The following is a 25,611-nucleotide window of genomic DNA, read 5'->3' as shown; positions in this document are numbered from 1 at the left end:
AACTGCAGAAGACCGAGCCTTTTTCCCAGAATCACCAGGGACCAAGCAGTCCTTTTCCCCTGCAGAGGGGACAACTACCTCTTGCCAGTGCTCCCCTCCCTCCTCAGTGAGGCAGGATTTAAGCTGCACAACTGAGTGGCCCCAGACTCCAGCAGCCCAGAGACGGTGGGATTGGGAGTGGGGGTTGTTAATGAAGGTGAGGTATGGAGGTTGGTGCACAGCTTCCCAAGGAAGCCACAGGGCCTCACATCCCCGGAAATTCAGAAGTGCTAGTCCAGTTCTGGCAATCTGAACTCCTCAAAAGCTGAAATCTGAGAGACATTCTTCTCTTTGGCCATACTACTTCCAAGAAAAGTAGATGACAGCTTTTCCAGTTCAAGGGTCATGAGGATGCTCTCAACTGTTCTGACACTTGTGTTATTCCCATGTCTCAGACTCAATGTGGCTTCTTCTGTAAGCCCTTGGTTATAAGGCTTCTCTCCAGCTAGTCTTCAATTCATTACTCAGGATTATGTTTCTATAATTTAATTGTAAATCCAGTTTGATCCTGGGAATGTAACAAGGAATAAATAATTTGTATCACTCTCACTTACCATGAAATAGAGTTAGAATAAGATACACTAACAAACTGATAAAAAGAACTCACATACTGACAGTTTATAAGCATATTGGAAGCACCAGCAGTTCCAGTTCCTGGTTGTACAAGAAACAGCCTTTACCATGACTTCAGGTGATGCAGAGTGCCCAACTATCTGGGATGCTATAGAAATCAATAGGTGCTCTATGGTGGTAGGTACGGCTCAGCAACTAAGAAAACCTCAGTTCTCCCAGTGTGGGACTTGGAGCACACTTGGTGTTTTGACTTATGGATTTCTCAGTTTTGAATGTTCTGTTTGAGAGCTCTCATCTGTTCTGTTTGGGGGCTCTCTGAGAACTCTTGTCTGTCTGCAATGAAGCTTTGGTTTCAGTTGTTCTTTGATTGCTTTCTTATCCTGTAAGGACTTGGCTTGCTCTTTGCTGTTTTGTGCATACAGTGAATCCTCTGTCTCTACCATTTGGACTTTGTGCCTTTTAGACGTTGTGAAAGTCATTTGCAATAATGTCCCAGTCCCTCCTTTTAGAATATGGATGTCAAACTCATTTTCACCAGGGGCCACATCAGCTTTGAAGGCGCCTTGAGGTTGCCTTCAAAGGGCTGAATGTAATTTTAGGACTGTATAAATGTAACTACTCCTTAACTAGGGGCAAGGAGCTTGGTGCTGCCATCAGGTACAAATAAGGTACCGGGCCGGATAAAATAAGGTGGAGGGCCAGATTTGACCCATGGGCCTTGTCTGACTGGTCAACTTATGCTAAGTCAGTGACTAATTAGAATGGTTTCCCAAGGTTTTGGTAAACAGAATAAGATTTCTTATATGCAAGCTTTCATATTGTTACACCACAAGGATTCTACTCAGAATGTAAATTGATAGGCAAAGAGGGGAAAAGATCTCACTCCCCTCCCAGACTGTAAAACTCAGAAAGTAGAAAAAATGAGGAGATAAGTTTTATACACACTCTAAATCCTCCTCCTAGAGGTCTGGGAGTTGCTGCAGTCCTGGAAACAATAGGAAAATTATTGCCAACCCCAGAGCAGGCTGAAGGAGTTGGGGCAACTATGCCATCTCAATGTGAAGAAAAAAAATGGAACTTTTTAAATAACTCAAGTGGCTAAAGTGAGACAAGCCCAATATCTCCCTTACCTCTCCTCCAGGCTCCTTAAAGTTGTCAAGGACATATTTAAAAAAAAAGAAAATCTTGTGTCCTGTTATGTGTATGGGGAAAAAAAACTATCTCAAATATTTTTTCAGCATCATATAGAAAAATATTTGATATTAAGGCTGGTTTTAACTTAATTGATATCTCTTAAAGTTATTAGCATAAAATGTTTGTTTTGCCTGGGTTTGCAGCAATAAGTTCATGTAATCTCTTACAGAATTTGTCAAGAAAATGACTTGAGTAGTAACTGATTTTAAAATCTTATAAAGTTGTTAGGAGTAAATAGATATAACTAAAATGAAAAGTTTTTGATAAGGCTTTTAGGTAATCATTATAAATAAACCTAATTTTCCAAAGTCTTTGGTGACTTGGAACTTTAGAGTTTTCTGGGTTAAATGGTAAAAATCATCAAATATCTAAATATTCTGAAATAATAGGATACTGAAATATTCATTGATCTGAGCTGGCCTACTTTGGCGTCTTATTGCAGGGAAGCTAGAAAATGAATTTGGATCTGTTAATGAATATATCTTATACTTTATTTGAAGTATGTCTGTTGAAAATGTGAGTGTGTTTGCCAATGGGGGGCTGTTTCTAAAAGTTATGAAATGTATTCATAAAAGTATTCTAAAGAATGCTAATTACTTACTTTTAGTTGTCACTAAAAATCAAAGTATCTAAGAATTAAAAATTCTAATTTTGTTGGAAAGAAATTGTATGGTTTGGTAATAGTATAGAGTATGAAAACACCTGTTGAAGAAAAAAAAAGAAAATCATTTGTTCTAAAGTTGGTTATTTCTGAAGGAGTTAAGAAGCAGCAAACTAAAAGGGACTGTAAATTGCAGAAAGATTGTGTACATCACACAAAGTCATGTGCAAGTTGAAGAAGGTTTATAAAGAGAATCTTAAGAGGAAATTATATAATTTAGCTGAATAATGAATTTAATTAGGTAAATGAATCTAAATATCAAAAATGAACCATTAAACAATTTGTTTGGTTCTTTTTCAGTCTGTTAAAAGGGAAAAAATATTGTTCCTGTACCTGCCTAGAAAGCAAAGATTCTATATTTTTTAAAACACTTACGTGTTATATTGTGTTAATCAGGTACTTGATTACCTTAAAACCCATATTCTTTATCATAAGAACTAAAGTTTTGCTAGCATATATTTATGTTTGATATGTTTACTATCACTTTGGGTAAATAAATAATTTAATATTGTTTCATTATGATAAATAATCTTTTGGCCAGTTATGTTTGACAACCTTCCCAGGGCTTAAATTTTAAGAGACTTTTTCTTGACCTAGAATTGGCTTTCCTGTGGGTCCCTGGAATGCCTTGAGGATTTGTTTTTTCTCCTTATGAGGAAGAAATGTTGAACTAATTAAACCTATTTAATATGGTTAAAGTACATAAAAAGCTTTGTCAAATAAAGAAATAATAACTATGTTCTATTTGTGTACACATATTTTTATTTTTAAAGTGCAAGTTCTAGAGATTATATAAAAATCTCCAAGAGTCTGTAATGGGGGACGCACAACCCTGGAAACTGGGAAGAGGTCTGAGCTGAGGGTGTGTGACTAGAGACTTTGCCCCCTTGCTAAACATGGCGGCCAGAAGAGGGGCAAAAGCAAACATGGCTGGCACTGTCCTGCATTGGTTGGAAGGCTGGCACTCCCACTGGCTCCCAGTGTGCATGAAATTCTGGGAGAGGATGTTTGAAATGGAGTGTGTCAGAAGGCAAAGACTCAGTTGGTTCTTCCCCCTCCCCTGGGTAGGGGGCATGTCAGTGGTCACCAGCAGGCCTGACAACAGTGGCCAGTGTAGGGCTGTGAGCAGAGGCCTACGGGCACAGACTCAAAGATGCCTGACACTGGACAGCGACTGGAGACCAGCTAAGCCACCTACATTTATGATACCTTTGGGTGGGAGAAGAGGTTCTAGGTGCAACCTTGAACTGAGCTGGCAGAGAGTGATAGGGTGATTTTTCTTTGGGTGTCTTAAGAGGGAACAGTCATTGAGGCAGAAGCTTGCCATTATTTCCAAAGACCTTGATAATAGTCAGCATTGTGAACGGATTTTTGTCCTTGTGTTATTTTCAGTTCTCAAACTTAGGTAGTAGCTGTAATAAGACTATTTTTGATGTTATACTCTGACTTTCTTTCCCCTTACTTTTGTTACCTGGATATTTTAAGCAGATATTTTGCCATCAAATAAAATATTCCTTTCTTTTCCACCGATCTCAGTCTTCGAAGATTTGCCTGGTAGGTGATGAGTGGTAGGACCCCAACCCCCAACCACTGGTTGGGTTCAGTAACAAGTCTACAAAGTTCTGATATACTTTAATTTGTAATTCTAATTGTTATCTTAAAATGTTGTTACAGGAAAGCAAATTCCTTTGTCAATTGCATTATAATCATTTCTGTAACCATGTCATTTGAAATTTTTTTTGTCATTTAGAGACAGTCATTGTTTTACACTGATGCATTTATAAGTATGTTACATCTTCAGAAAGATCCATGGAAAGGTATCTGACTTATTCTAAATTACATATTAATGAAAATTTTCAGATCCTATTTTTGAACTGGATGAAGATTACTAGAACTCTGTGGAATAACTGGATTTATAGAATTACTGGCAAATAATCAGCATAAACAAAAATTGATTATGAGACAATGAACTGAAGATTGTAGTTTTTGTAACTTTTGTTGAAAACATTGTAATTTTTAATCCTTTTGTTTTTCAGATATAAGGGAACTTGTTTTTTTCTTAAAGCAGTTTTGTAAGTTATACTTTCATGAGCAATATTGAGGCATTTATATTTTTCTCCCTACCTGATCCGTCTGGAATTTGGCAACTCTTAATGAGTGAATAGTATTATTTCCATAGCAATATATTTGTTTGCATAGGTTCAAGAGGAATCTGATTTCTTCCTAACAGGACAAACATAGCCAGTTTCCAATTATGGTTTTATTAACCAAGACTTTGACTGGAATATCATGTATGAGAGAGACATGCCAGACTTTGGATGTCAGCAAAAACTTTAAAGAATGAAGGTTGACTTTGAAGCCAGTTCAAGCCCCTTGGAGAGATGGCCTGGTACCTTGCTTATTCATAAGGTTCATGGCAGTCTTTCCAAGTAAAGAATGAATGTTGCTTTTCTGGGAAATGGCAAGGAAGAATCTCAAGAACTTGAGGAACTCACCCAAAGTTACAGGTATTGCAGGCAAAGCCTGATGGCAACTGAGTGGCTTGCCTTCTCTGCCCTCTGGGACTAATTAAAGCTCAATCTGGAAATTCCTTATAAGATTCCAGCAAAGCATATTTAAGAAAGCCTATATAATCATCTGTGATTCCTGTTTTTTTATGCAAATAATCAGGCTGAATTGGAAATTGGACTTAATGCAATAAATGAATTGGTCTTCATTTGGCTCTTTGATAAAAATAAGTGATTTTAGGAGGGGAAATTGTGTTTTAATAGATTCTGTAATACACAGTTATGGACATTAAACTCCATTTAATTGTCTTCAAAGTTTTATTTTTCACTTATGAACAGAACTGGATCCTGAATTTTTCTAGCTTTTGTCCCAATAATATTGAGAACTGTAACAATTTGTCTCCACCAGATTACCAACTCTACTCCTACTCAGGGAATACCACCTCTTGGCACCATTACCACCTTCTTCTGTGCCCAGGCCTCATCACCCCTCTGACAGAGTGCAAGGATCTCTTGGCTCTGCAGGAAAACGATGCCCCCTTTCAGCAGGAAGCAGTTACAGAAAGGATCCTGCACTCCTTTTCCCCGAAAGGATTCAGAACTAAGATCTTTGAAGGGGAAATATGGTAGGCAGTTAGACAAAATTAGAGCAACTATGATAGGCCAGGTACAGAAGGCCACTAAGGCAGAAAGGCTTGGGTGCCTAGAAATGGGCATAGGAAAAAGGAAATGAATTTTTAAGAGGACACATAGGCGGATGGTAAAACAGTGATTACTCAAATAATAAGTGAAGAGGCCCAGGGGCTCCTCTGGACACCTCCCAATCCATCATTATTTCCCCACCGGAGCCCCTGGTACAATTGACAGTGGGGAACAATCTCATTAACTTTTTAATAGCCACTGAAGCCACGTATTCTGTACTGACATCAAATTGACTAAAAACTCCACAACAGTCTTGGTCACAGGGATAACAGGACAAATAACAACAAGACTTCCTCCAGCCTTTAGCTATTTTCATGGATACCACAGGGACTCAGGTCCATATTAGGAAGAATTTAAGTTGAACCATTCTTTTCTTTATAATGCTCGTCTTTATTGTTTTAAACTTCCTTATGACTAGTTTTTCCCACACCAGAAAAATTGTATTTGCTCAACAGGCACCTCTAAAAAAAATGTATTGGCTTTTAACTCACAAGAGTTGCTTTATAACAGGCTCAGGTTGTTTATTCCCCCAGGAGATTCAGAGGAAATCAATAGCTCCAAAGATATGGAGGAAGAATTGACAGAGGGGAATTGTGACAAGGAATGAAAACTTTATACCACTCTGACTTACCATAAAATAGAATAAGATGTACTAATCTAATAAAATAACTCACATACTGACAGTTTCTTTGTAAGCATATTGCACGTGCCAGCAGTTCCAGTTTCTACTTGTACAAGAAATGTCCTCGATCACAACTCTGGGTGACACAAATTGCTGAACTGCAGGAATTTGGGTGGCACTGACCACTTCCAGGATGTTGACATTAAAGATTCATATCAAGACCACCCAAGACACTGACAACATGTCCACAGCCTCTCCCCCTGATCTCTTTGTTCTCCTTGTCCCTCTCCCTCTTTATACAAACCCCTGCCTGCACTGAAATGTTAAGAGGGGCTTTGAGATGAGAGTCCCCCTTCTTCCAGGTTGCTAGCATTTGAATAAAACCTCTTTCCTTTTGTCACCAGCATCTGTCTCATGAGTTTGGCTTTTGTTGAAGCAGGCTGCCAAACCATGGTTTCAGTTACAGGAGGATAGTTTAGCTTCCACCTAATCCTCTGCTATCATGGATTGCATAATATCATTTAAATCAAGGGACTTGCGTTCTTTTCCTGGGAGATACACTCTCCAAAGACCCCAATTGTGGGGCCCTGATATTAGTTGTGAATTCCACATGAAATCATTTTTTTTAACATAAGGCAATGGCAGCTTACAAAGGGCAGTGCATGCGGGTGTCGTTGGACCGTACCTGCATGATCAACTCAGAGATTCTGGGTTGCAGAGAAAACTACTTAAAAAGGTAATTTCCTACTATCATTTCTGAGTGGAGAAAAAGAAAACTTGGAAGGCAGGAAGCATTAAAATGTTTGAAACTAGAGCATAATTATTTTATCCTTGCAATTAAGATGAAATTTTGATGGAAGATATGTCATTTTATCTACTTGTCTTAAACTTTTAAATCCCTTTTATAAAACAGTATAAGTAACAGGATGTGATACTGAAAAAAGTATTGAGCACCTACTCAAACAGAATTGTAAGATACAGTCCCTCAGTGAGCTGACAACGTAGTGGGGAAAGACTGACATGTGACACAGGAGACACATTTGTTCTGAGAAATGATCAATGTGAGCTAGACTAGTGAGGGACAAGCTCTGAGGAGGTGGTAGGACTGGAGCTGAACGTTGGAGATGCATAGGACTGAGAGACGAGGAGGTGATCCCAGGAACCAAGGACAACCTGAGCGATGCCTCCTGTGGATCAGAGGGCTGGGAAGCTGAAATGATTGGCAAAAATAGGCACTAAAATGGGATATGTAAGGTGGGTACTCATATGGGCATTTGAAAGCCAGGCAGAGAAATTTGGAGATAGTCTACTTTTTATCCACAGCATGGTAATGATCTGACTCTAAAACTGCCATTCAATAAGGCATACATTAGTTCATAAAACCCACCTCAAAAAAAAAAAAGCTGACTGTAAGCACCATTCCAAAGTACCTTGAAAGTAAATTACTTTCCTGGAAAAAAGTGGCAAAGTTCTTGTACAGTTAATACTAACCTAGGAGGAAGTGCTTCTGTACAAAGCAGAGTCTACACAAGGGGATCTGTGAAGCTGATGGCATGGTTCCCACCAGAGTCCATTACACTTATGTGTCATTTACTTCAGCAACCCTTCCTCCAAGGAGATGACTAAAATAGACCAGAAAGCTATTAGAGCTATAGTTCTCCAGCTGGGCTTCTTAAAGGGAAATAAACTTATGTGACAAGTCACGTGAGGTTGTAGAGGAATCTAGTCCACATCCAATCCACTCCCAACAGCTTAGAGTCCTTTTCAGTATTTAGTCCCTCAACTCCTTTATTCAAATGTTCATTTCTATGCCCAAGTGCTATGAAACCCATTGTATGCCTTTACAAAAAAAATCACAACTGTAATTCACATGCCATAAAATTCACCCTTTTAGTGGTGTTTAGTGTATTATGCAACCATCACCACTAATTCCAGAACATTTTCATTGCCCTACAAAAAACAAAACAAAACCATGATCCTGCAGACAGAGCTGGGGATGTGCTGACATGGTAAGAACACTTACCTCATGCCAGTATGTGTCGGGTGCTCCAAGATCTCATCTGCAGCAGCCACATGGGAAAGTGCAGGGTTCCAGCCAGTGAGTCTGTCCTGCTCAGCACCAACTGGGGAGGAAGAAAGTTTCTTCTACTCTCAAGGTTCTTTCTGCTAGTCTAATCAAGTAGACATGGGATGGACTGGCAGGAGAGAATAACTAGAAGACACTGAGCTAGGGACAAGGTTAAGTTACCATGCCTTTTTAAACTGTAGTATATAAGATCTTACACCAGAAATCCACACATCTGCTCTTCCCAGGCAGAAATACCTCCAGTGTTCTTTTCCTCTCTACCCCTCTGCTAGTTTGATGAGCTTTAAGCCTAGTTTCCAACTATGTAGAAGACTGATTAACACACTGGGTCATCTTACCTCCATCACTCCCCTTGTAACAGACTTTCAAAACATTTTTTAAAGAATCTATACAATGCAGTCCTCTTAGTTCCCTCCCTTTACCTATACAGGTGACTTATCAGTTATTTAACTTACTACACAGGTCTCTATTGTAATCATGTATTTAAGGAGTAAGTTTTACTGTAAGGGGCTATGTACAACAATTTGGATAGAATGAAAATGAAACTCAGCCACCTCATTGCATGTGTGGAGAAACCATTACCCACAGACACTTTTAGTCAGACTATGAAAGAAGGTCAAGTAGCTATTTAATAATATGCATCAAAGCCTTTAAAATGCTTATAAACTTTGACCCAATAAGTACACTTACTAGACATTATCCAAGAGGAAAAAATGTCCAACAGTAGGGGATGAGTTAAAGAAACTATATCCATAGAGTGGAATGCGGAACAACAACTGAAATTGAGTAGACCTGCCTTTAATGCCATTGGAAAGCATTCATGATCTCTTTTTTATAAATAAAGCAGACTACAAAATAATGCATATACTCAGCAGTCCTATTTTCATAAAACAAAAAATATCTATACATGTGCACCTAGGTAAACAAAAAGTCCAGAAGGCTAACATGTCAAAATTGGGGCTTTTTTAAAAAATAATAAATTCCTGAATTTTATAATCAGAAAATACAACTATATTTTGAAGAAATACTTGCTCTCCAGCAAGAACCTCCCTGTTTATTGTTATGTAAGAATGTTCTTTATTTATAAGTAACTTCCCTTTTTTACTGATGTATTTGTTTAACATTCAGGGCCTGTCTTTTTAAAAAATGTTTTTCAATTACAGTTTCTTCTCAATATTATTTTTATTAGTTTCAGGTGGATAGCAGTGGTTAAACAATCATATACTTTAAAAAGTGTTCCCTGTGATATTTCCAGTACCTACCTGGCACCACACATAGTTATTACAATATTACTGACTATATTTCCAGTGTTATACTTTAAATCCCCATGGCTATTTTGTAACTACCAAACTGTTCTTCTCAATCCTTTCCCCTCCTTCACCCAGTTCCCCAAACCCCCTCCCTCTGGCAACCATCAGTCTGTTCTCTGTACCTATGAGTCTGTTTCTATTTTGTTTGTTCATTTATATTGCTCTTTAGACCCCATGTACAAGTGAAATCATATGGTATTTGTCTCACTGACTGACTTATTTTACTTAGCATAATACCCTCTAGGTCCATCCATGCTGTCACAAATGGTAAGATTTCATTCCTTTTTATGGCTGAGTAATATTCCACTGTATATATTTGTATGTATCACCACTTGTTCATCCACTTGTCTATTGATGGGCACTTGGGTTGCTTCCATAGCTTGGCTATGGTAAATAATACTGCAATGAACATAGGAGTGCATATGTTCTTTCAAATTAGTGTTTTGGGTTTCTTCAGATAATATATCCAGAGTAAAATTCTTGGGTCATAAGACAGTTCCATTTTTAATTTTTTTGAGGAACCTCCATACTGTTGTCCATGGTGCTTGCACCAATCTTCATTCTCACCAACAGTGCATGAGGGTTCCCTTTTCTCCATATCCTGACCAACAGACATATAGGGATCAATGGAAGAGAATAGAGAGCCCAGAAGTAAACCCACACCTATATGGTCAATTAATATTTGGCAAAGGAGGCAAGAACATACAATGGGGTAAAGACAGTCTATTCAATAAATGGTGTTGGGAAAAATTAGAAATCTGTAAAAAAAATGAAACTAGACCACCTTCTCACACCATATACAAAAAGAAACTCCAAATGAATTGAAGACTTAAATGTAAGACTCAAAATCATAAAACTAGAAGAAAACATGGGCAGTAAAATCTTGGACACTTCTCTTAGTAATTTTTTTGTGATATGTCTCCTCAGGCAAGGGAAACAAAAAATTAAATTCATTCACTTATCAAATATATATTGAGTAGTATGTGCCAAAAGTATGCTTTCATGCTCTCAGGAGCTCAAATTCTAGCAGGGAAGGCAGACAAGCAATCACCGTAAGGTGACATGTGGGTTAAGAACATGTCAAGAACAGGACAGGACGTCCTGAGTGGAGAAGACTTCTGTCCCTAATGGCTTTAGCTATACCCATGGTTGCCTTATTTGTTCTAAATTCATGAGGAGAATCTTAAAAGATAAGCTGAGGTACTCGATGAAACAACTAGAGGGCGGTTTTCTTTCTTTGGTATCCCCCACCCTACTTCAAACCCAAAGGGCTCAAAACTTAACATGTGTTTGCTGCTCTCATCCTTCACCCAGAAGAACAACTCCTCCCATCTGTTTCCTAACTCAGCGTACTGGAGCACACCCAGATTTGCAGGTACCCCTCCTCTCTTCTCACCCTCCAGCTTTTGAGTAGTAAGTGCTATCAGCTCTTCCTCCTTTATGCTCCTTATGCCCATTGCTGGATCTTTTTTTGTCAGCCATTATTTCTTATTTAGGCCTTTGCAATAAGCTAACATCCAACCTCCCAGCTTCTACCCCTCATTACTGATTTCTTAAATACAAATCCCATGATGCCATTTCGAGTACTTTACTTTAAAAGTCATGTTCGTCTTTGAAGGTGACAAAATTCAAAACCTTTAGCATGACTCAGAAATCTTTTTGGGCCCTGGCCGGGTTACTCGGTGGGTTGGAGCATTGTCCTCATAAGCCAAGTGGTTGAGGGTTTGATCCCTGGTTGGGGCACACACAGAATGAGTGGAGCAACAGTTGGTGGTGTTCTCTCTCTCTCTCCCGCCCTCCCTCCTTTTGTCTCTCTCTCACTCCCTCTCTCCAAAATCGGTAAATAAAAAAATTAAAAAATTAAAAATCTTTTTTGCAAGGTGGCAAACACCTCTCCTGTCTTGTCTCACATGCAACCTCTTCTCATAGGGCATGTCTCATGTCTCTGCACATTCCATTCTTCCTATGATCCTGCTCCCTCTTCTAGGTTAACTGCTTACTTCTAGTCTCTCAAAGCACAATTCAAATGTCTACTCTCTTTTTGAAGCCTTGGCTGAATCCCTGAGCCTCCTTCCTCTAGAATTAATCACATTGTCTTGTAAAGCGTCTGCTCAGGTACCTGTCTCTTCCGTAAGGCTGTGAACTCACTGGGGAGAGGACAATGTCTTCCTCCACACCTAGGGAATACCTGAATCGGAGAGTAGCCAATGTTTAATGAACGGAAGATTGAATAAGTAGACTCAACAATGTTCTTGGGGACTACTACACAAGAGGCAAGAGGCCTTCCTTGCCACCGAACTCCACTCAGGTGCTGCGCCCATTCTCCCCTCCCCTTGCGCCCAACACTGTGTCGGTGCCTGTGCAGCAATGGCCTTTGAGCAATACACAGCAAGTGGGAGAGAGGGAGAGAGTCTGAGCTCTAATTTTAAGGGTGGATCCTTATTCACCTTTGAAATAGTTTCAATTGTCTGGGATTCAATAAAACTAGTTTAAGTATTTTCACCAATGCCCTTGCTGAATGAAAGTTGGGCTGGGAACCTTGGGAAAGCATCCAGAGGATTAGGGGTTAAATTGTTTCATCGCAGTGCCAAAGTTTTCCATTTTAAGTAGCAAAAGTCTGCCGGGACTGTGAACTCTAAGTATGTGTACATTGATTCAACTTATTTTCGAGATATGAAACACACACTAAAAAGCACACGTAATGGCTTCTACCTGCAGCTGAGGGATCCAGGCATCTTTTCAGCCTCCCTGGAATGCCCCGTAGCGTGGCTCTTGGACACCCTATTTGGCCCCTTCTCCCGGGACGTGGATGTTCAGCAGTAGACTCAAGCCCCGCCTTCCGGCGTCTGCCAGGGCTTCGGCGGGAGGGGCCCGCCACGTGGAGCGAGGACCAGATTCTCAGAGGGCTTCTCCGCGGTTGCCGTGGCGCAGCTCCGGCTCAGCCCCTTAGCCCTACGTCAACAGCGCTGGCCCGGCGGCCTGGCTTTACTCCTACGCAGCTGACGTAACGTCATCTTGCGGGACGTGGACGGAAGAAAAAAGAGTAAGCCGGCGCCAAAATCGTCCCCGCGTGGACTTCTGGATGGGAAGTGAGGCCGGGCGCGGCAGCGGCGAGTCAGGTACGTGGCAGGCGCGGGGATGGCGAGGCACCTGCGCCTCTGCGAGGGTTGTTGCGGCGCCTGGGCCGAGGCGGGGAAACGTGGGCGCACCGGGCCGCGGGAGCGCCGCACAAGCAGGAGCCGGGTGGCCGGGTCCCACGAGTGGGCGTGGGAGCTCGCGCAGGGATAGCAGCGGGCTTAGGGTGCGCAGCACGGCCCCGGCGCTGTTCTTATTGACCTTGTGGTGGAAACCAGGGTTGCGGGGTCCTAGGGCACCCGACCTTCCTGGCCACCGAAATGGAGGAACTGGTCCAGATGGACGTTTGGAGACTCGGTGGACCCCTTCTCGGTCCATTGCACCTGCCTCGGTTCGATGTTTTACCCTGGTTTGTAAGTGGCAACACAATGACTCTCAGGCGCCTGTGTGTGTAGTCCCCCTTGGCCCGCCTGGCTTTCGTGATCCCCTCCTCAAAACCAGGCCGCCCCGCAGCTGAGGAATCGGCTCTTGACTGCATTTTACAAAATGACGTGCGGTCAGTGAATAGTCCTGACACGTCAGGCAGCACCTGCTGCCCCCATTGTCCCCGGCTCTCTAAGGCAGTGAGATTTATCGTGGGGTCTTTGTTTTTAAGTGAACCATATGCCGATCCTGTATTTCTGGGCGAAGTTTGTTGGGACTAAAGTCCAAGTCTCCGTCCAAATCGGTAAGATAAGGGCGTCCTGTTTAGACCCTATAAAGAGGTACTTAAGAAATGTCCTAGTCAAAACATGGAAACTCTTTTCAACTGATGACGTTGAGTCTAGACACCACACACTATACCCTTTGCTCCCTGGAATCAGCTCTCCATAATGAACGCTTTTGGAGAGTATAATAAACTCTGACAGGATGTACCATTCCTTGCAGTCAGGAAGGGGTCAGTCAGAGGCAGTGTGGTATAGGAGAGAGGCCAGGAGGCTTGGTTTCTAGCTCACTTTTCATTCTAATAACTTAATGATCTTAAATATTCAGAGCTTTCAATTACTTTTAGATAAGAGAGGGATAAAGTCAATAAGTATAATTTATGACTATCTCCATCATAGAATATTTATTGAATTCTTTGTGGCTGTGGCAGGTCCTGAAGGAAAGAAAGAATTGTAAGATACCATTAGTGCCCAAAAGACAGAAGGAGAAAAACTGACATTTATTGACCATCTGTTACGAACAGGCATTCCATGCATTAACTCATTTAATTCTCACAATAATCTTATGCGGTCCTTACTGTTCCTGTCCCTGATTTACAAATGAAGAAACTGAGGGTTAGAAAGATTAAGTAACCCTCCAAAATGCATACAGCTAGCAAGTACAAAGCTTCAACCCAAATCTATCCCACCTTCAAAGCCCCTGTTCCGGTAATGTGTACAGTGCTGTCAGTGGGAGATTTATAATCTCGTTGAGAAAAGCATGAACCAGTTCAAAGGTAAACTGTAGGATTATGCCCAACTTTGAATGCTGAAGTGACTGGGGAAGGTTCCTGAAGGAGATGGAACTGGAATTTTAGTGTCACTACTTGATTATTTTACCATTTTGGCTCTTCTACGAGTATTTTGGATAATTCATAAGGAAATAATTGGCAACAATCACTGAAAGAATTTATATAAGAAGCAAACAGACCATGGACCCAAATCATGCTTCAATATTATGAAAATAATTTTCTCTTGGGATCTTTCAGACTGTCACAAACACAGAAGTCAAAAAAGACAGCACTTAGCACTTCTGTCACCTATTAGATGCCATATCTTTTACACCAGATGTATCCTGCCAGTCTCTTCTCTCCCCTTTCTGTCTGTGCCTTTGTGTGGTATAAACTAAAGAACAGTACATGCCACTCCTTATTTCTCTTCACTATGGGCCTAAATGCTAGTCTTCGAGGCACATTTAAGAGGGTTGAAATATCTCCACCAATCCGTACAGCATAGGTTAAAAGGAGGCTCCAGCTAGCAAAAAAGGTGCAGTATTTTTCTTATCTTGTGAAAGCAGCAATATTCCAGCTGCAATAGTAAATGGTGTATTCTGTGTGTGTGTGTGTGTGTGTGTGTGTGTGTGTGTGTATATGAAGGAGCCCCCTACCTTTTTGTGAAATATATTATTTTTTGTCCAAAGCCTCAAGTTTGACCCCGGGTGGGAAAATGCCCACAACCACTACGTTCTTAACTCAGGTGTTTAGCCATGTACTCATCCTCCTTGGGTTGTGTCCAGTCATTTCAAATGCCAGACATCTGCAGACATTGCACCTCCTTCCCCAGGCAGTAAGAGTGCACTTTAGATTCTTGTGGATGGCAGGAAGAAAGATGTGGCTGCAGCCTCTGGCCTTTCTTCCCTCTTCTTGTGTCTGCGAGGATCAGGCTGACAGTTCAGTTGTGTGGTTTTCAGAGTTTTGTTGGGGGTAATAATAGGAGGGTGGAGATCACTCTTGCTGGATATTGGATCTGCTTTTGATCTTTTGGAGACTGATTCCTCAGTAGTAAAGGAATTGTAGTGAAGATTTAGTATCATTGCATAATCACTATACCTTGAAGATTTTTTCGTCACTCAGAATACTCATAATCCTCAATTGCCGCTTGCTTCCATAAAAACTAAGGCTGTCTAGGGAAGGGAGGGTTGAGATGGAGCATGGGAAGAAACCATTTATTTTTTCTCTCCTTTCTACACTATACAGAGAAGGTAGGCATTCGCCTAATACACTGGAGTTTGGAGCGGGGGTGTCAAATTTTTACTCTGAGTGTGGGGAAGTAGAGGAAAAGAAAATGAATTGTGTAGTATTTTTCATTATTCAATTTTTTAAAAATACATCCTGCAGGTACTTTGATCAGTGACCACATTACAACATGTTGAGTCAAGTCTGCTGCTCTGGCTTCCAGCTCCTCAGGCACCGTCTGCTGCCCTGGGCCCAGCCCACAGCTCCCTCCAGACTGTGTAGGTACCATGTTGTGTATATACCATGGCTTAGCAGTGTGTGGGGAGTTCGGTTGGAGTGTATTTCAAACGGTCTTAAAGGAGGGGAAAAATATAAAATGGCAGGATTGGGCAAAGACAGTAAGGAAGGAAGCAGCCTGCTGGTGAAATGTTCTGTGTTTGTTTTTATTAAGAAATTGAGACTTTTGGACAAAATATGTCATAGAATCTGGTGATTGTCTTACATGTACGGTATATACTTATCTTCAGACTCATCAAGTTGTATACATTAATTTTTACAACTTATTGTATGTCAAATAAGTAATTCAAAATGAAAACAATAATTTAAATAAAGTGCTACCTATATTCATTCCCCAAAATTTTTATAGGCTATTTTTGTTATTACTTTGTTATAATTATTTTAATTTTGAGATCATTATAGATACACTTGCAGTTACAAGAATTAATACAGAGACATTCCTTATACCCCGTACCCAGTTCTCTCAGTATCTCAGCCAGGATACTGACATCGATAGAGTCGAGATAAGAACATTTCCATCACTATATGATCCGTCAGGTCTCTCCTTTCTGGACATGCCCTTCCTCCCTGTCTCTAACCCTGGCAACTTCTACTCTGTTCTACATTTTTATAATTTTGGCCTTTCAAAAACGTTATCTAAATGGAATCATACAGTATGTGAGCAGTGGGGATGACTTTTTTTGACTCAGCATAATTCTCTGGAGACTCTTCAACATGTCTGTATAAACATGTTCCTTTTTCTTACTGAGTAGTGTTTAATGGTGTGGGTGCACCACAGTTAGTGTAACCGCTCGCACATGGAAGGGCACCTGGTTCCCGTTGTTTGACTGCTATGAATAAGGCTGCTGTGAACATTTGTGTGCAGGATTTTGCATGAACACATGAACACAGTTTTCATTTGTTTGGAATAAATGCCCAAGAGTTCAATTGCTGGGTCATATGGTAGTTAGTTTTCAAGAAACTGTAAAATTGTTTTTGTAGAATGGCTATACCTTTTTACATTCACACCAGCAACATAAGAGTTTTCCACTTCTCCATGTCCTCACCAAAATGTGATGTCGTCACTCTTTTATTTTATGCATTCTGATAGGTGTGTGGTGACATCCGACTGTGGTTTTAACCTGCTTTTCCCCTAATGGTTATTGATGTTAAACATCTTTTCATGTGCATATTTGCCATTTATATATTCTACTTCAGTGAAAGGTCATCTGCTCATTTGTAATTGGATTGTTTGTTTTTTTGCTCTTAATTTTTGAGAGTATTGTATTATTGGATACTAGTGCTTGATCAGCTATATTGTTTGAAAGTATTTTCTCCCGGTTTGTAGTTCGTCATTTCATTCTCTTAACAGGATCTTTTACAGAGAAAAGTTTTTTGTTTTGCTTGCTTTTATTTTGATGAGGGCTAGTTTATCAGATTTCCCTTTTATGGATTATTCCTTTGGAGCCAAGTCTAAGAACTCTTTGTTTAGCCCTAGATCCTGAAGATTTTCTTTCTTTTTTTAAGGTTTTACAGTTTTACATTTAAGTGCACGATCATTTTGAGTTAATTTTCGTATAAGGTGTGAGGGTTAAGTCAAGGTTCATTTTTTTGCTTACGGATGTCTAGTTGTTCCAGCACCATTTGTGGAGAGGCTGTTTATTATAGTTTGAGTTGGCTGTCTGCTTGATAACACCTGATTTTTCTGAACATTCTATCTCCAAACCTTACCACAGATGACTTGCTTATCAACTAATCAAGCTTATTACCATTAGAAAAAAATCTCTATTTCCCATTCATGTAAAGAAGAGTTCAGGCTCCCTGTGTTTGAACACTAATTCTGCTACTTACTTTGTAAGTCACTAGTGACCACAGCTGTGGATTTAGTTCACAATTTTATGGGTTGGTTGATGCGTTGGACTAGGCTCAGCTGCACGGTGGTTTGGCGTCTGTGTCAGTTTTCACGCTGGCTTGGGGCTGATTGTTGGCAGCAGGGGACCTCTGCTGGGGCTATGGATCGTGTCTGTTCCCCATGGTCTCTCATCCTCCAGCAGGCTCTCCACAGCTTCTTTACTGCACGCTTGCAGTCGAAGCAAGGCGTAGGGCCAGCACAGACTCAAGGGGTGGGAGAAGCTTCAAGTACTGTGGCCATTTTTGCATCTGGCATGGTTGGTAAGTTACCCAAATTCTCTGGGCCTCAGTTTCCTCGTTTATAAAATGAGGCTAACAGTAGCTAATTCATGATATCTAAGTCATGAGGATTGCCATGAGAATTTAGTAAGATAACAGTGGTGGTGATGGTAACGATGACAATGATAGCGGAGCCTTTTTTATAATACAGGAATATTGGGGTGTTTACTCCGCACCAGTGCCTGTTAGTGCGCTCATGCCTTTTTCCCCTCACACCTTTATGAGATAGGTGAGGTTACAGCAAGTAAGTAGAAGGTTGAGATTCCAACCCAGGCAGTCTGGCTCCAGAGTCTATACTTGACCTCTTATGGTATATCCTCTGCCCTGTAAAGAAAGGTGTCTGAATAGTTAACATAGTTCTTACTATACAGTTAGTACTCACTTTGGTATTTTTATTCTTGATATTATACTTTATTCTCAGTAACCTCATTCACAGAAGGAGGCACTTCCTGATCTTGTCCCTAGATTTATTTTTCTATTTTTGTATCCAGATTTTTCTGGAGCCTGTGGCCCTGTGTTTGCTGACCACAATAAGCAGAAGAGAAGAAAATAAATTAAAAAAGCAAAGTGAGAAAGCATATAGACACAAACATGGAGGAAAGTGGAAAGCCAGGAAGGGAGAAGAAATCATGTCAGGGTTCCTTCCTGGTCAGGCCTGAGGACTTGGGTGCTGAAAGGCGAAGGGCCTCTCCTCCCCTGGAGCACGATGCATGGCACTTTCGAGGAATGTGGACAGCCCTACTCCACCCCAGCCCCCACACGCGTGCACACACGTACACTCAGGAGCCCCTCAGAGATGGCTATTCTGTGGGATTTAGGGCCTAAAGGTCCCTTAGGAAATGGGAAGAGATTACGCATCCCAAGGCCTTGGATTTTTCCAAAGGAATCAAGGCCTTTTCAGTCTTCAGTATGGACCCTAAAAAGTATAGTACACCGCAGATCATTAAAAAATGCTCCCTAGAAAGGTAGGGTCAATCGGGAGGGTGAATGCATTGCTGAACAGGAAACCCAGAAAGCCCCAGATCCCACAGAATTCTCCTTGGTGCTCTAACCTATTGGGCGTGACTGCACTTTCACTTGCTTGAAACCTTGTTGTGGCCCCCTTTTGAACTTTGTCAGCCCTGGTCTGTGGTGACCCAGTTGCCAGCAGCCAGAGTGACCCCAACTACCTGGCTCCAAGCCAAGCCACCCTCTGCTGACAAAGACTGTGCATCAGGTGCCTCATTCATGCTCACCTGGCCTGATAGATTCTAACTGGTTTCTGTCATATGATCACTTGGACTGATACGTGTGCTACTACCTGTGTCCCCGAGGTACCCGGGGGTGTCAGCATACTTCCAGGACAGGATAAGCCCTATAGTGGACAGGAGTGAGAAAGGGTCAGCAGGTCTAGTCCTGAGAGTTGTCAAAGGGAGTGTAGCTCTGAGCTCTGCAGCCTCTGGTGATGCCAAGTCCAAACCCCAGGGGAGTAAGTCTCTCCCTCTCCCACCTCTCTCTCTGTCAGGTCAGCAAGGCCAGGACTGTTAACCGTAGCTTTTAACTGTAGTCTTGGGTGCTTAGGATAATAACCTTGAAGACTGAATCAGGGTACCTATGTTGCTGAACCCAATAAAGAAGGGAAGCTCTCCGTGGAACTGAGCCCCAACAACAAACCTGTCCTTCAGCAGTGAGAGGGTCCTCCAGCGGGAAGAGACAGTCCACCTGTGGGCCTAGCCAGGGTGCCAAGTGCCAGGTCTGTCCCAGGTGATGGACTTTCTGAGCAGCTTTCTGCCAGCAACTAGACTGCAGGCCTGGTATCTCCAATGGACTTGAAGCATAATCGCTGTTAAAAATGTTTCTTTAGGAGAGAGAAAAAAGGACTCTTTACTAATTCCCTAAAAGTGTTCTTTCTGAGATTTGTATGTGAAGTAGGCAGAGAGGGAGGAGAATACACAGTGATCTTCCAGTCCACGAGAATGAGATTCTGCCTGCTTTACCCACCATCATGACAGCGTAAAGAATAGAAGCTAGATCGTAGTTAGAGGCGTTCGTAGTCTGTAGTAAGGAGACAGAGGGATTAACTCTAGAGAAATTCTGAGAAATCTATCTATAAATATAAATGGAGGTAATGGTGGTTGATTCAAGTGGAGGAAGTTATTCTGTGATAGTACAGTTATAGAAAAATGGTCCAAAAGGTGGCTTGGAATGATTACTTTTAGTCATTCATTAATGCCTCTCATGATACATAGAGAACTCCTGGGGAGGGGGCAGGAATACCTAAAATTTAGTCCTGCTGAGAACCTGTGTGCCCATGTTCACTCGCTTTCTTACAGTCCGAGAGTCCCACCAAGCAAAGATCCATTTGCAGTGAGTGAGACCATCTGTCAGCAACTCCCACCCGCAGGCAGCTTCTCTTCCCCGTCCAGGCCTCCTCGCCGGCCCGCCCCTCTGCCTGTGCTCTCACTCGCTCATTCTCCTTCTGTGCCAGTTACAATTAGGTCGGGATCGTGTATCAGAAAACCCAAAACAATAATGGCTCCAACAGGCTAGAAATCTCTTTCTGTTTTTCTCCTGGGAGAAGCCTGGGGTCCTTACAGAAGGGAGGCGGTTGAGGGCTTCCAGAGCAGTGTGTGAAATCATCCGGCTTCCACACTCCTTTCTTTTCCTTCGAAGTTCTTACTGTGTTGTCTTAGAGCCTGAAGTGGACATTTGAGTTCCAACCTCCAAACCCATGTTCCCAGCAGCAGGATGAATGAAGGGAAGAAGGAAGCACTTTTCCTCTTTTTTAAAATGTTTTTTGTTTATATTTAATGTAATTTCAGTCAAAAAGGCATCAGTAAGAAAAATAACATTGGGTCATAAAAGGAAGAGCTTCTAAGAGGCAGAATGGTTCTACATATGGAGGGTAATTGGAGGGCTCTGACCTGGGGAACCTTGATTTATGTAGGAACAAATTATGTAGGAATTGGCACAAATAGATGTGGCTGATGGCAGCTTGAAGTCAGGCAGCCGTGGGTTAAGATCTCACTCTGAAAACACTTTTCTTTTTAAAGAAATTCCTGGAAGTCCCATATACGTTTTCACATGTATTGTGTTAACCAGAACTTAAGCACATGGCCATGTCTAGCTGTACAAGAAAGTCTAGGAAATGTGATCTTTTGACTGACTGCACTGTACCCTGCTAGAGCAGGAAGTCCCACACAGTGTGACAGAGGGGGCGGTGATTGGCAAGTGGTTAGTGGAGAAAGTTGGACCTGTGAGAAGCAGTGAAGCATGCAGTGCCTGATGTTTAGCTCCTAGTGCTTTTGGCTTATGTAAGTATATTTTCAGCTTTTTAACCAAGTTTTGTTTATTGTTTTGCCTCCTTAGAAGTCATATACAGCTTTGCCAAAAAGAAAGAAAGAAAGAATCAGGAAAGGGTTGCTTAGGGGCAGATGTCCAAAGGGATAAAAACAAAGCATCTGACTCCAACACTACTTTTCCTTCAGAAAGCTATCTATCCAGTTTTTTTTATCATTATTACAGGTACCTGGGTTCATGCTGCCATGTCACAGAGAAAACTTGTAGGTAGATTAGTCATAATGTTTTATTACTCATACTAATTACTTTGCTCTTAATTGTCTTTGCTAATCAGACTCACTCTTTTTATAGTGATGTGGCCTTAAAAGCACATATACTGTATTTTTTTATTATGAAAGCAATGCATGTATATTGCATAAATTTGGAAAACAGGAATAAAAAAGTTAAATCACCTATAATCCATTCAAAGATAAAATATTAATATTTTTATTTCTTTCCTGCATCTTTTTTTTGTGCATTTAAACATGTCTATGAAATACACAATGAATATTTTCCTATGTTATTAAAAATGCTAAAAATGCTCATGAATCCATCTGCCCTTTTTTTTGACATTTAATCTATTATAATCTTACTATAAACAACACTGGTGAACAGCTTTCAGATGAATCTTTTTGTCTTAATCTCTGATTAGTTTCTTCGAAGAAATTTCTGAACGTGGAATTGCCAAATGAAAAGATGAGAACATTTTTAAGGCTTTTGCTATATTTTGCCAACATGTCTTCAGAAAAATGTTTTGTTTAAACTTTTCACCAGCAGTGTGTAAGTGTGCCCGTGGCCTGTGCAGTGAGTGCAAACTCCACTCGATACTAGAATAAGAACATGCTAGGTCTGGCTTTTGATATGCTGGTTTTACTCAGTTAAGAGTAATAAAGCTATTCTTTAGAGGCTAAACTGGTTAATATTGTGCATATATCTTTTTAATGGGATGATGTATTTTCTTTTTCTTTTCCTTTTTCTTTTTGCATTGACTTTGGGATCAAAATACAGATCGTGTCCAGCCTTCCACCATCAGAAATGTCCGTTCCTGGAGCAACATCCCCTTCATCACTGTGCCCCTCAGCCGCACACACGGCAAGCCCTTTGCCCACCGCAGTGAGCTGAAACATGCCAAGAGAATCGTGGTGAAACTTGGAAGTGCCGTGGTGACCCGAGGCGATGAATGTGGCCTGGCACTGGGACGCCTGGCATCTATTGTTGAGCAGGTAATTGCCAAGATGGAAAAGTCTACTGAACTAAAAAAAAAAATAGGGTTTTAAGGTGTCACTTCGGGTTTACCAACTTTTACAAATAATCTTGATTTGAGTGCAGTAGATTTAACCCGATTTGAAAACTCCTTCTCCTGCTGCAGGTGCCAGTGCGGGACAGCGTCCCAGGGCAAACAGAGGGATGTCAAGGAGGACAGCTGGTTTCATGTAGTGCCCCCTCAGGCTCCTTAGTAATAAGTGTTTCTTAATCCTGGCTGCACGTTGACACTGCTGAGGACCTGGCGGTGCCTGGGCTTCACACAGTCAGTTAGCACACGTCTGTGGGTGGGGCTCACGCACCAAGTTTCCAGTTTCCCCGGTGACTGTAACACAGAGTTAGGGTTGAGAGCTCAGGTGGATGTGGGTAAATACTGAACTTCTCTTTTTCCTGTTTTGTTGGGCTTTTTCTTTTTTTAGTCCAATAATCTTGAAATAAATATCAGGTATCATTGCAAACATTTTCCAAGTCCAGATATTTAAAAGGGCTCACCAGACTCCACAGAGAAAACCCATGTAATGTAAAGCTTTCATTTAAAGGCAAAGGATATGCACTGGCCAGTGTGGCTCAGTTTGTTGGAGTGTCATCCTGTAACTGGAAGTTTGCAGTTCTGGTTCCTGGTCAGGGCTTATACTGCTAGGTTGCAGATTCCATCCCTGGTCTGGGTGCATATGATCTCTGGTGTGGACATGTGTGGGAAGCAACCAATTAATGCTTCTCTCTTCTCTCTTGTACTGATGTTTCTCTCCCTTCCTCTGTCCCTTTCTCTCTCTAAAAGCAATGGGGAAAACATGCCCTTGGGTGAAGATAAAAAATAAATAAAATGAATATATAAAGGCAAAGGATACAAGTGACAAGAGAGGGAGTGCAAGCAGACACTGGGGGTGGGTCTGAGAGACAGACACACCGCTGTGCACAAGTCCCCTGGGGTCCTTACGTGGAGACAGCGACCACAGTTTTTTCCAGATTGAATCAGATGAGATCTGTGTAAGGAATCTTGGCTTTGGACGGGCTCAAATCGGAAGTTTCTGGTGGGGATTTAATGCTCCACTGGCCATGCAGTCAAGCCAGGCTGACTGGAGATTATCTGAAAAAGAAACTGACCTTTGGGGTTGACATTCGAAGTTTTGGACTTCAAGCATGTTACAAATCCCACTACCCTTATCTTTGCCAAGAGCAAGGCTCAGCACACTTTTTCTGTGAAGGGCAGATAGTAAGTATTTAGGCTTTGTAGGCTGTATGGTCTGTGCCTCAACTACTCAGTTCTGCAACTATAGCACGAAAGCCACCTTAGGTGGTAAGTAAATGAATGAGTGTGGCTGTGTTCCGTTACCAGTCTGATTATAAAAACAGATGCAGGTTTGCTGGCCCTTGATCAAGAGTCGAAAACCAGACAGTTGGGCATCCTAGAGATGCGGCTAGAGCTTTTCCTTTCTGGCCCTCTATCCTTTATAGACATATTTTCAGTTTTTATAATAACTTTACTAAGGAGTTGGAAACTGCCAGCCTGAAACTTGACAGCATTTTCCTCTTATGTTTTTCTATGCTAAGCAATTATTGTCAAATTTGCCTCACAGATTGAGCCCATCAGACCAATTTGGTTTAACAAGTATTTGTCAAAGGGCTACTCTGCTACTAGGGAGCTAGGGCTGGGACGCCCAAAACAATTAGGTGACTGTTTAAGGCAGTAAGTATTCAAATGAGCGGGCCCACATGGCATTGACGAATGGGTCCCGGGGCAGAAAAGTCAAACAACAGTGCGGTTGTTGGGGCCCCTAGCAGAGCTGGGACTCAGCCTGGGCCTTTACAGCTGGTTGGATTTACACCAACAGATGGGGACTGTTCCACGCAGCCAGGTGCACAGGGTGAGTGGTGCCCCGCAGTTGTGCAGGCCAGTGCTTCTGGGGAAGAAGAGGCTCTGCAGAGTGGGGACAAAAACAGGAATGAGTGTGGCATGTTGGGGGGCCAGGGAGGAGGTGAGATTGTGAGCAGTGGTCGTGATCTCAGGGCGAGTGGGAAGTAAAGCCGATCACTCCATCGGGCAAGGCTTTGCCAAGGTAGAGCAGTTAGGATCCAGTCTCAAAGCGGTATGAAGATTTCGAGCAAAGGAGAACATCGATGGAAACAGTGGGAGAACCTGGTGATGATCTTAGGCCACCAGCTTCCCTTCGAGAGACACCCATGGGTCTAATGGAAGGGCTTTCTAGTACGTCTTGTCCAAGGCATCAGATCATGCTAGGTGGACGCTGGAGCCGACTTAAAGTGGCTTCCACTGGCCAAAGATGGATGGTAATTACTGCAGTGAGTTCAAACACATGAAATATGTTTAAATCCATGAATTCATAATGACACTTTAAAATAGCTCATTGGTCATCTTTGGAGGATACTAGAGAACCTACTCATTATATTGAAAACAGTAAATAAAGGGAAAGAGAAGCACATCTGCCCTGCCTTTCATAAACAAACTATACCTCCAGGTGATCAAATGGTTAATGAAGGAAAATGTCCCTTTATGGAAGTGAATGAAGCCTACGAATGAAGAAAGAATGAATGATTTCAAATGTCAGCATTTTGCAGCCCTAATAATTAATAGTTCTTTGTGATGGTCATAAGCAGCTGCTGACAGCACACAAAAAAAGGATAACCAGGCATTATGTATCCCCTCTATGGACACTGTGACCTATAAATTCTTGACAAAACAAACCAAGCCTCTGCACCTGATAGCAGTTTACGGGACTATGGAATACAGCATTAAACTACGGCACAGGGACACACGCAGGAAAATTGAGGCAGGGAAGCCCTGAAGGACAAACAGCCTAGTTCCTTTAACAAAAAAATATCAAGAGAAAAATGCTGGTGAAGGAACCTGTGGACTAAAAAAGGTGTAAGAGACATTTCAGTGGATTGCAGTGTATGGGCTTAACTTGCACCTCAGTTTGAGCAAGATGAAAAAAAAGGAGAAATGTAAACACTGACTTGATATTTGATATTAAGGGATTATTTAAATGTTTTAGATCAGTGGCCCCCCACCTTTTTGGCACCAGGGATCCATTTCACAGAAAACAGTTTTTCCATGGACCTTTGGTGGGGGTAGGGA

The 25,611-nt window shown here is 41.6% G+C and overlaps 1 protein-coding gene and 1 long non-coding RNA gene across 3 annotated transcripts in view; one reads left to right on the top strand and one right to left on the bottom strand.

Annotated features, from left to right (window-relative positions):
• Positions 1–411: 411 nt before the first annotated feature.
• Positions 412–12,529, bottom strand: LOC123828834. The gene is made up of 3 exons (XR_006787517.1): positions 12,407–12,529; positions 8,322–8,421; positions 412–547 (listed from the first exon to the last, which is right to left on the bottom strand). It is a non-coding gene; the product is annotated as an uncharacterized LOC123828834 (long non-coding RNA).
• A 145-nt stretch (positions 12,530–12,674) lies between these two features.
• Positions 12,675–25,611, top strand: part of ALDH18A1 (aldehyde dehydrogenase 18 family member A1) — a 38,122-nt gene continuing 25,185 nt past the window's right edge. For both annotated transcript variants that reach the window (XM_045854404.1, XM_045854403.1), the window contains exons 1-3: positions 12,675–12,813; positions 15,630–15,745; positions 22,260–22,474. In XM_045854404.1, the coding sequence (XP_045710360.1) occupies positions 15,658–15,745; positions 22,260–22,474 (303 nt within the window). In that variant the 5' untranslated portion in view covers positions 12,675–12,813; positions 15,630–15,657. The remainder of the gene's footprint in view (positions 12,814–15,629; positions 15,746–22,259; positions 22,475–25,611) is intronic.

This window comes from Phyllostomus hastatus, unplaced genomic scaffold (genome assembly GCF_019186645.2).
Source record: "Phyllostomus hastatus isolate PE091 unplaced genomic scaffold, TTU_PhHast_1.1 phas_scaffold_1066, whole genome shotgun sequence".
In the NCBI taxonomy this organism is placed as follows: Eukaryota; Metazoa; Chordata; class Mammalia; order Chiroptera; family Phyllostomidae; genus Phyllostomus; species Phyllostomus hastatus.
This window is presented reverse-complemented; position numbering and strand designations above follow the sequence as displayed.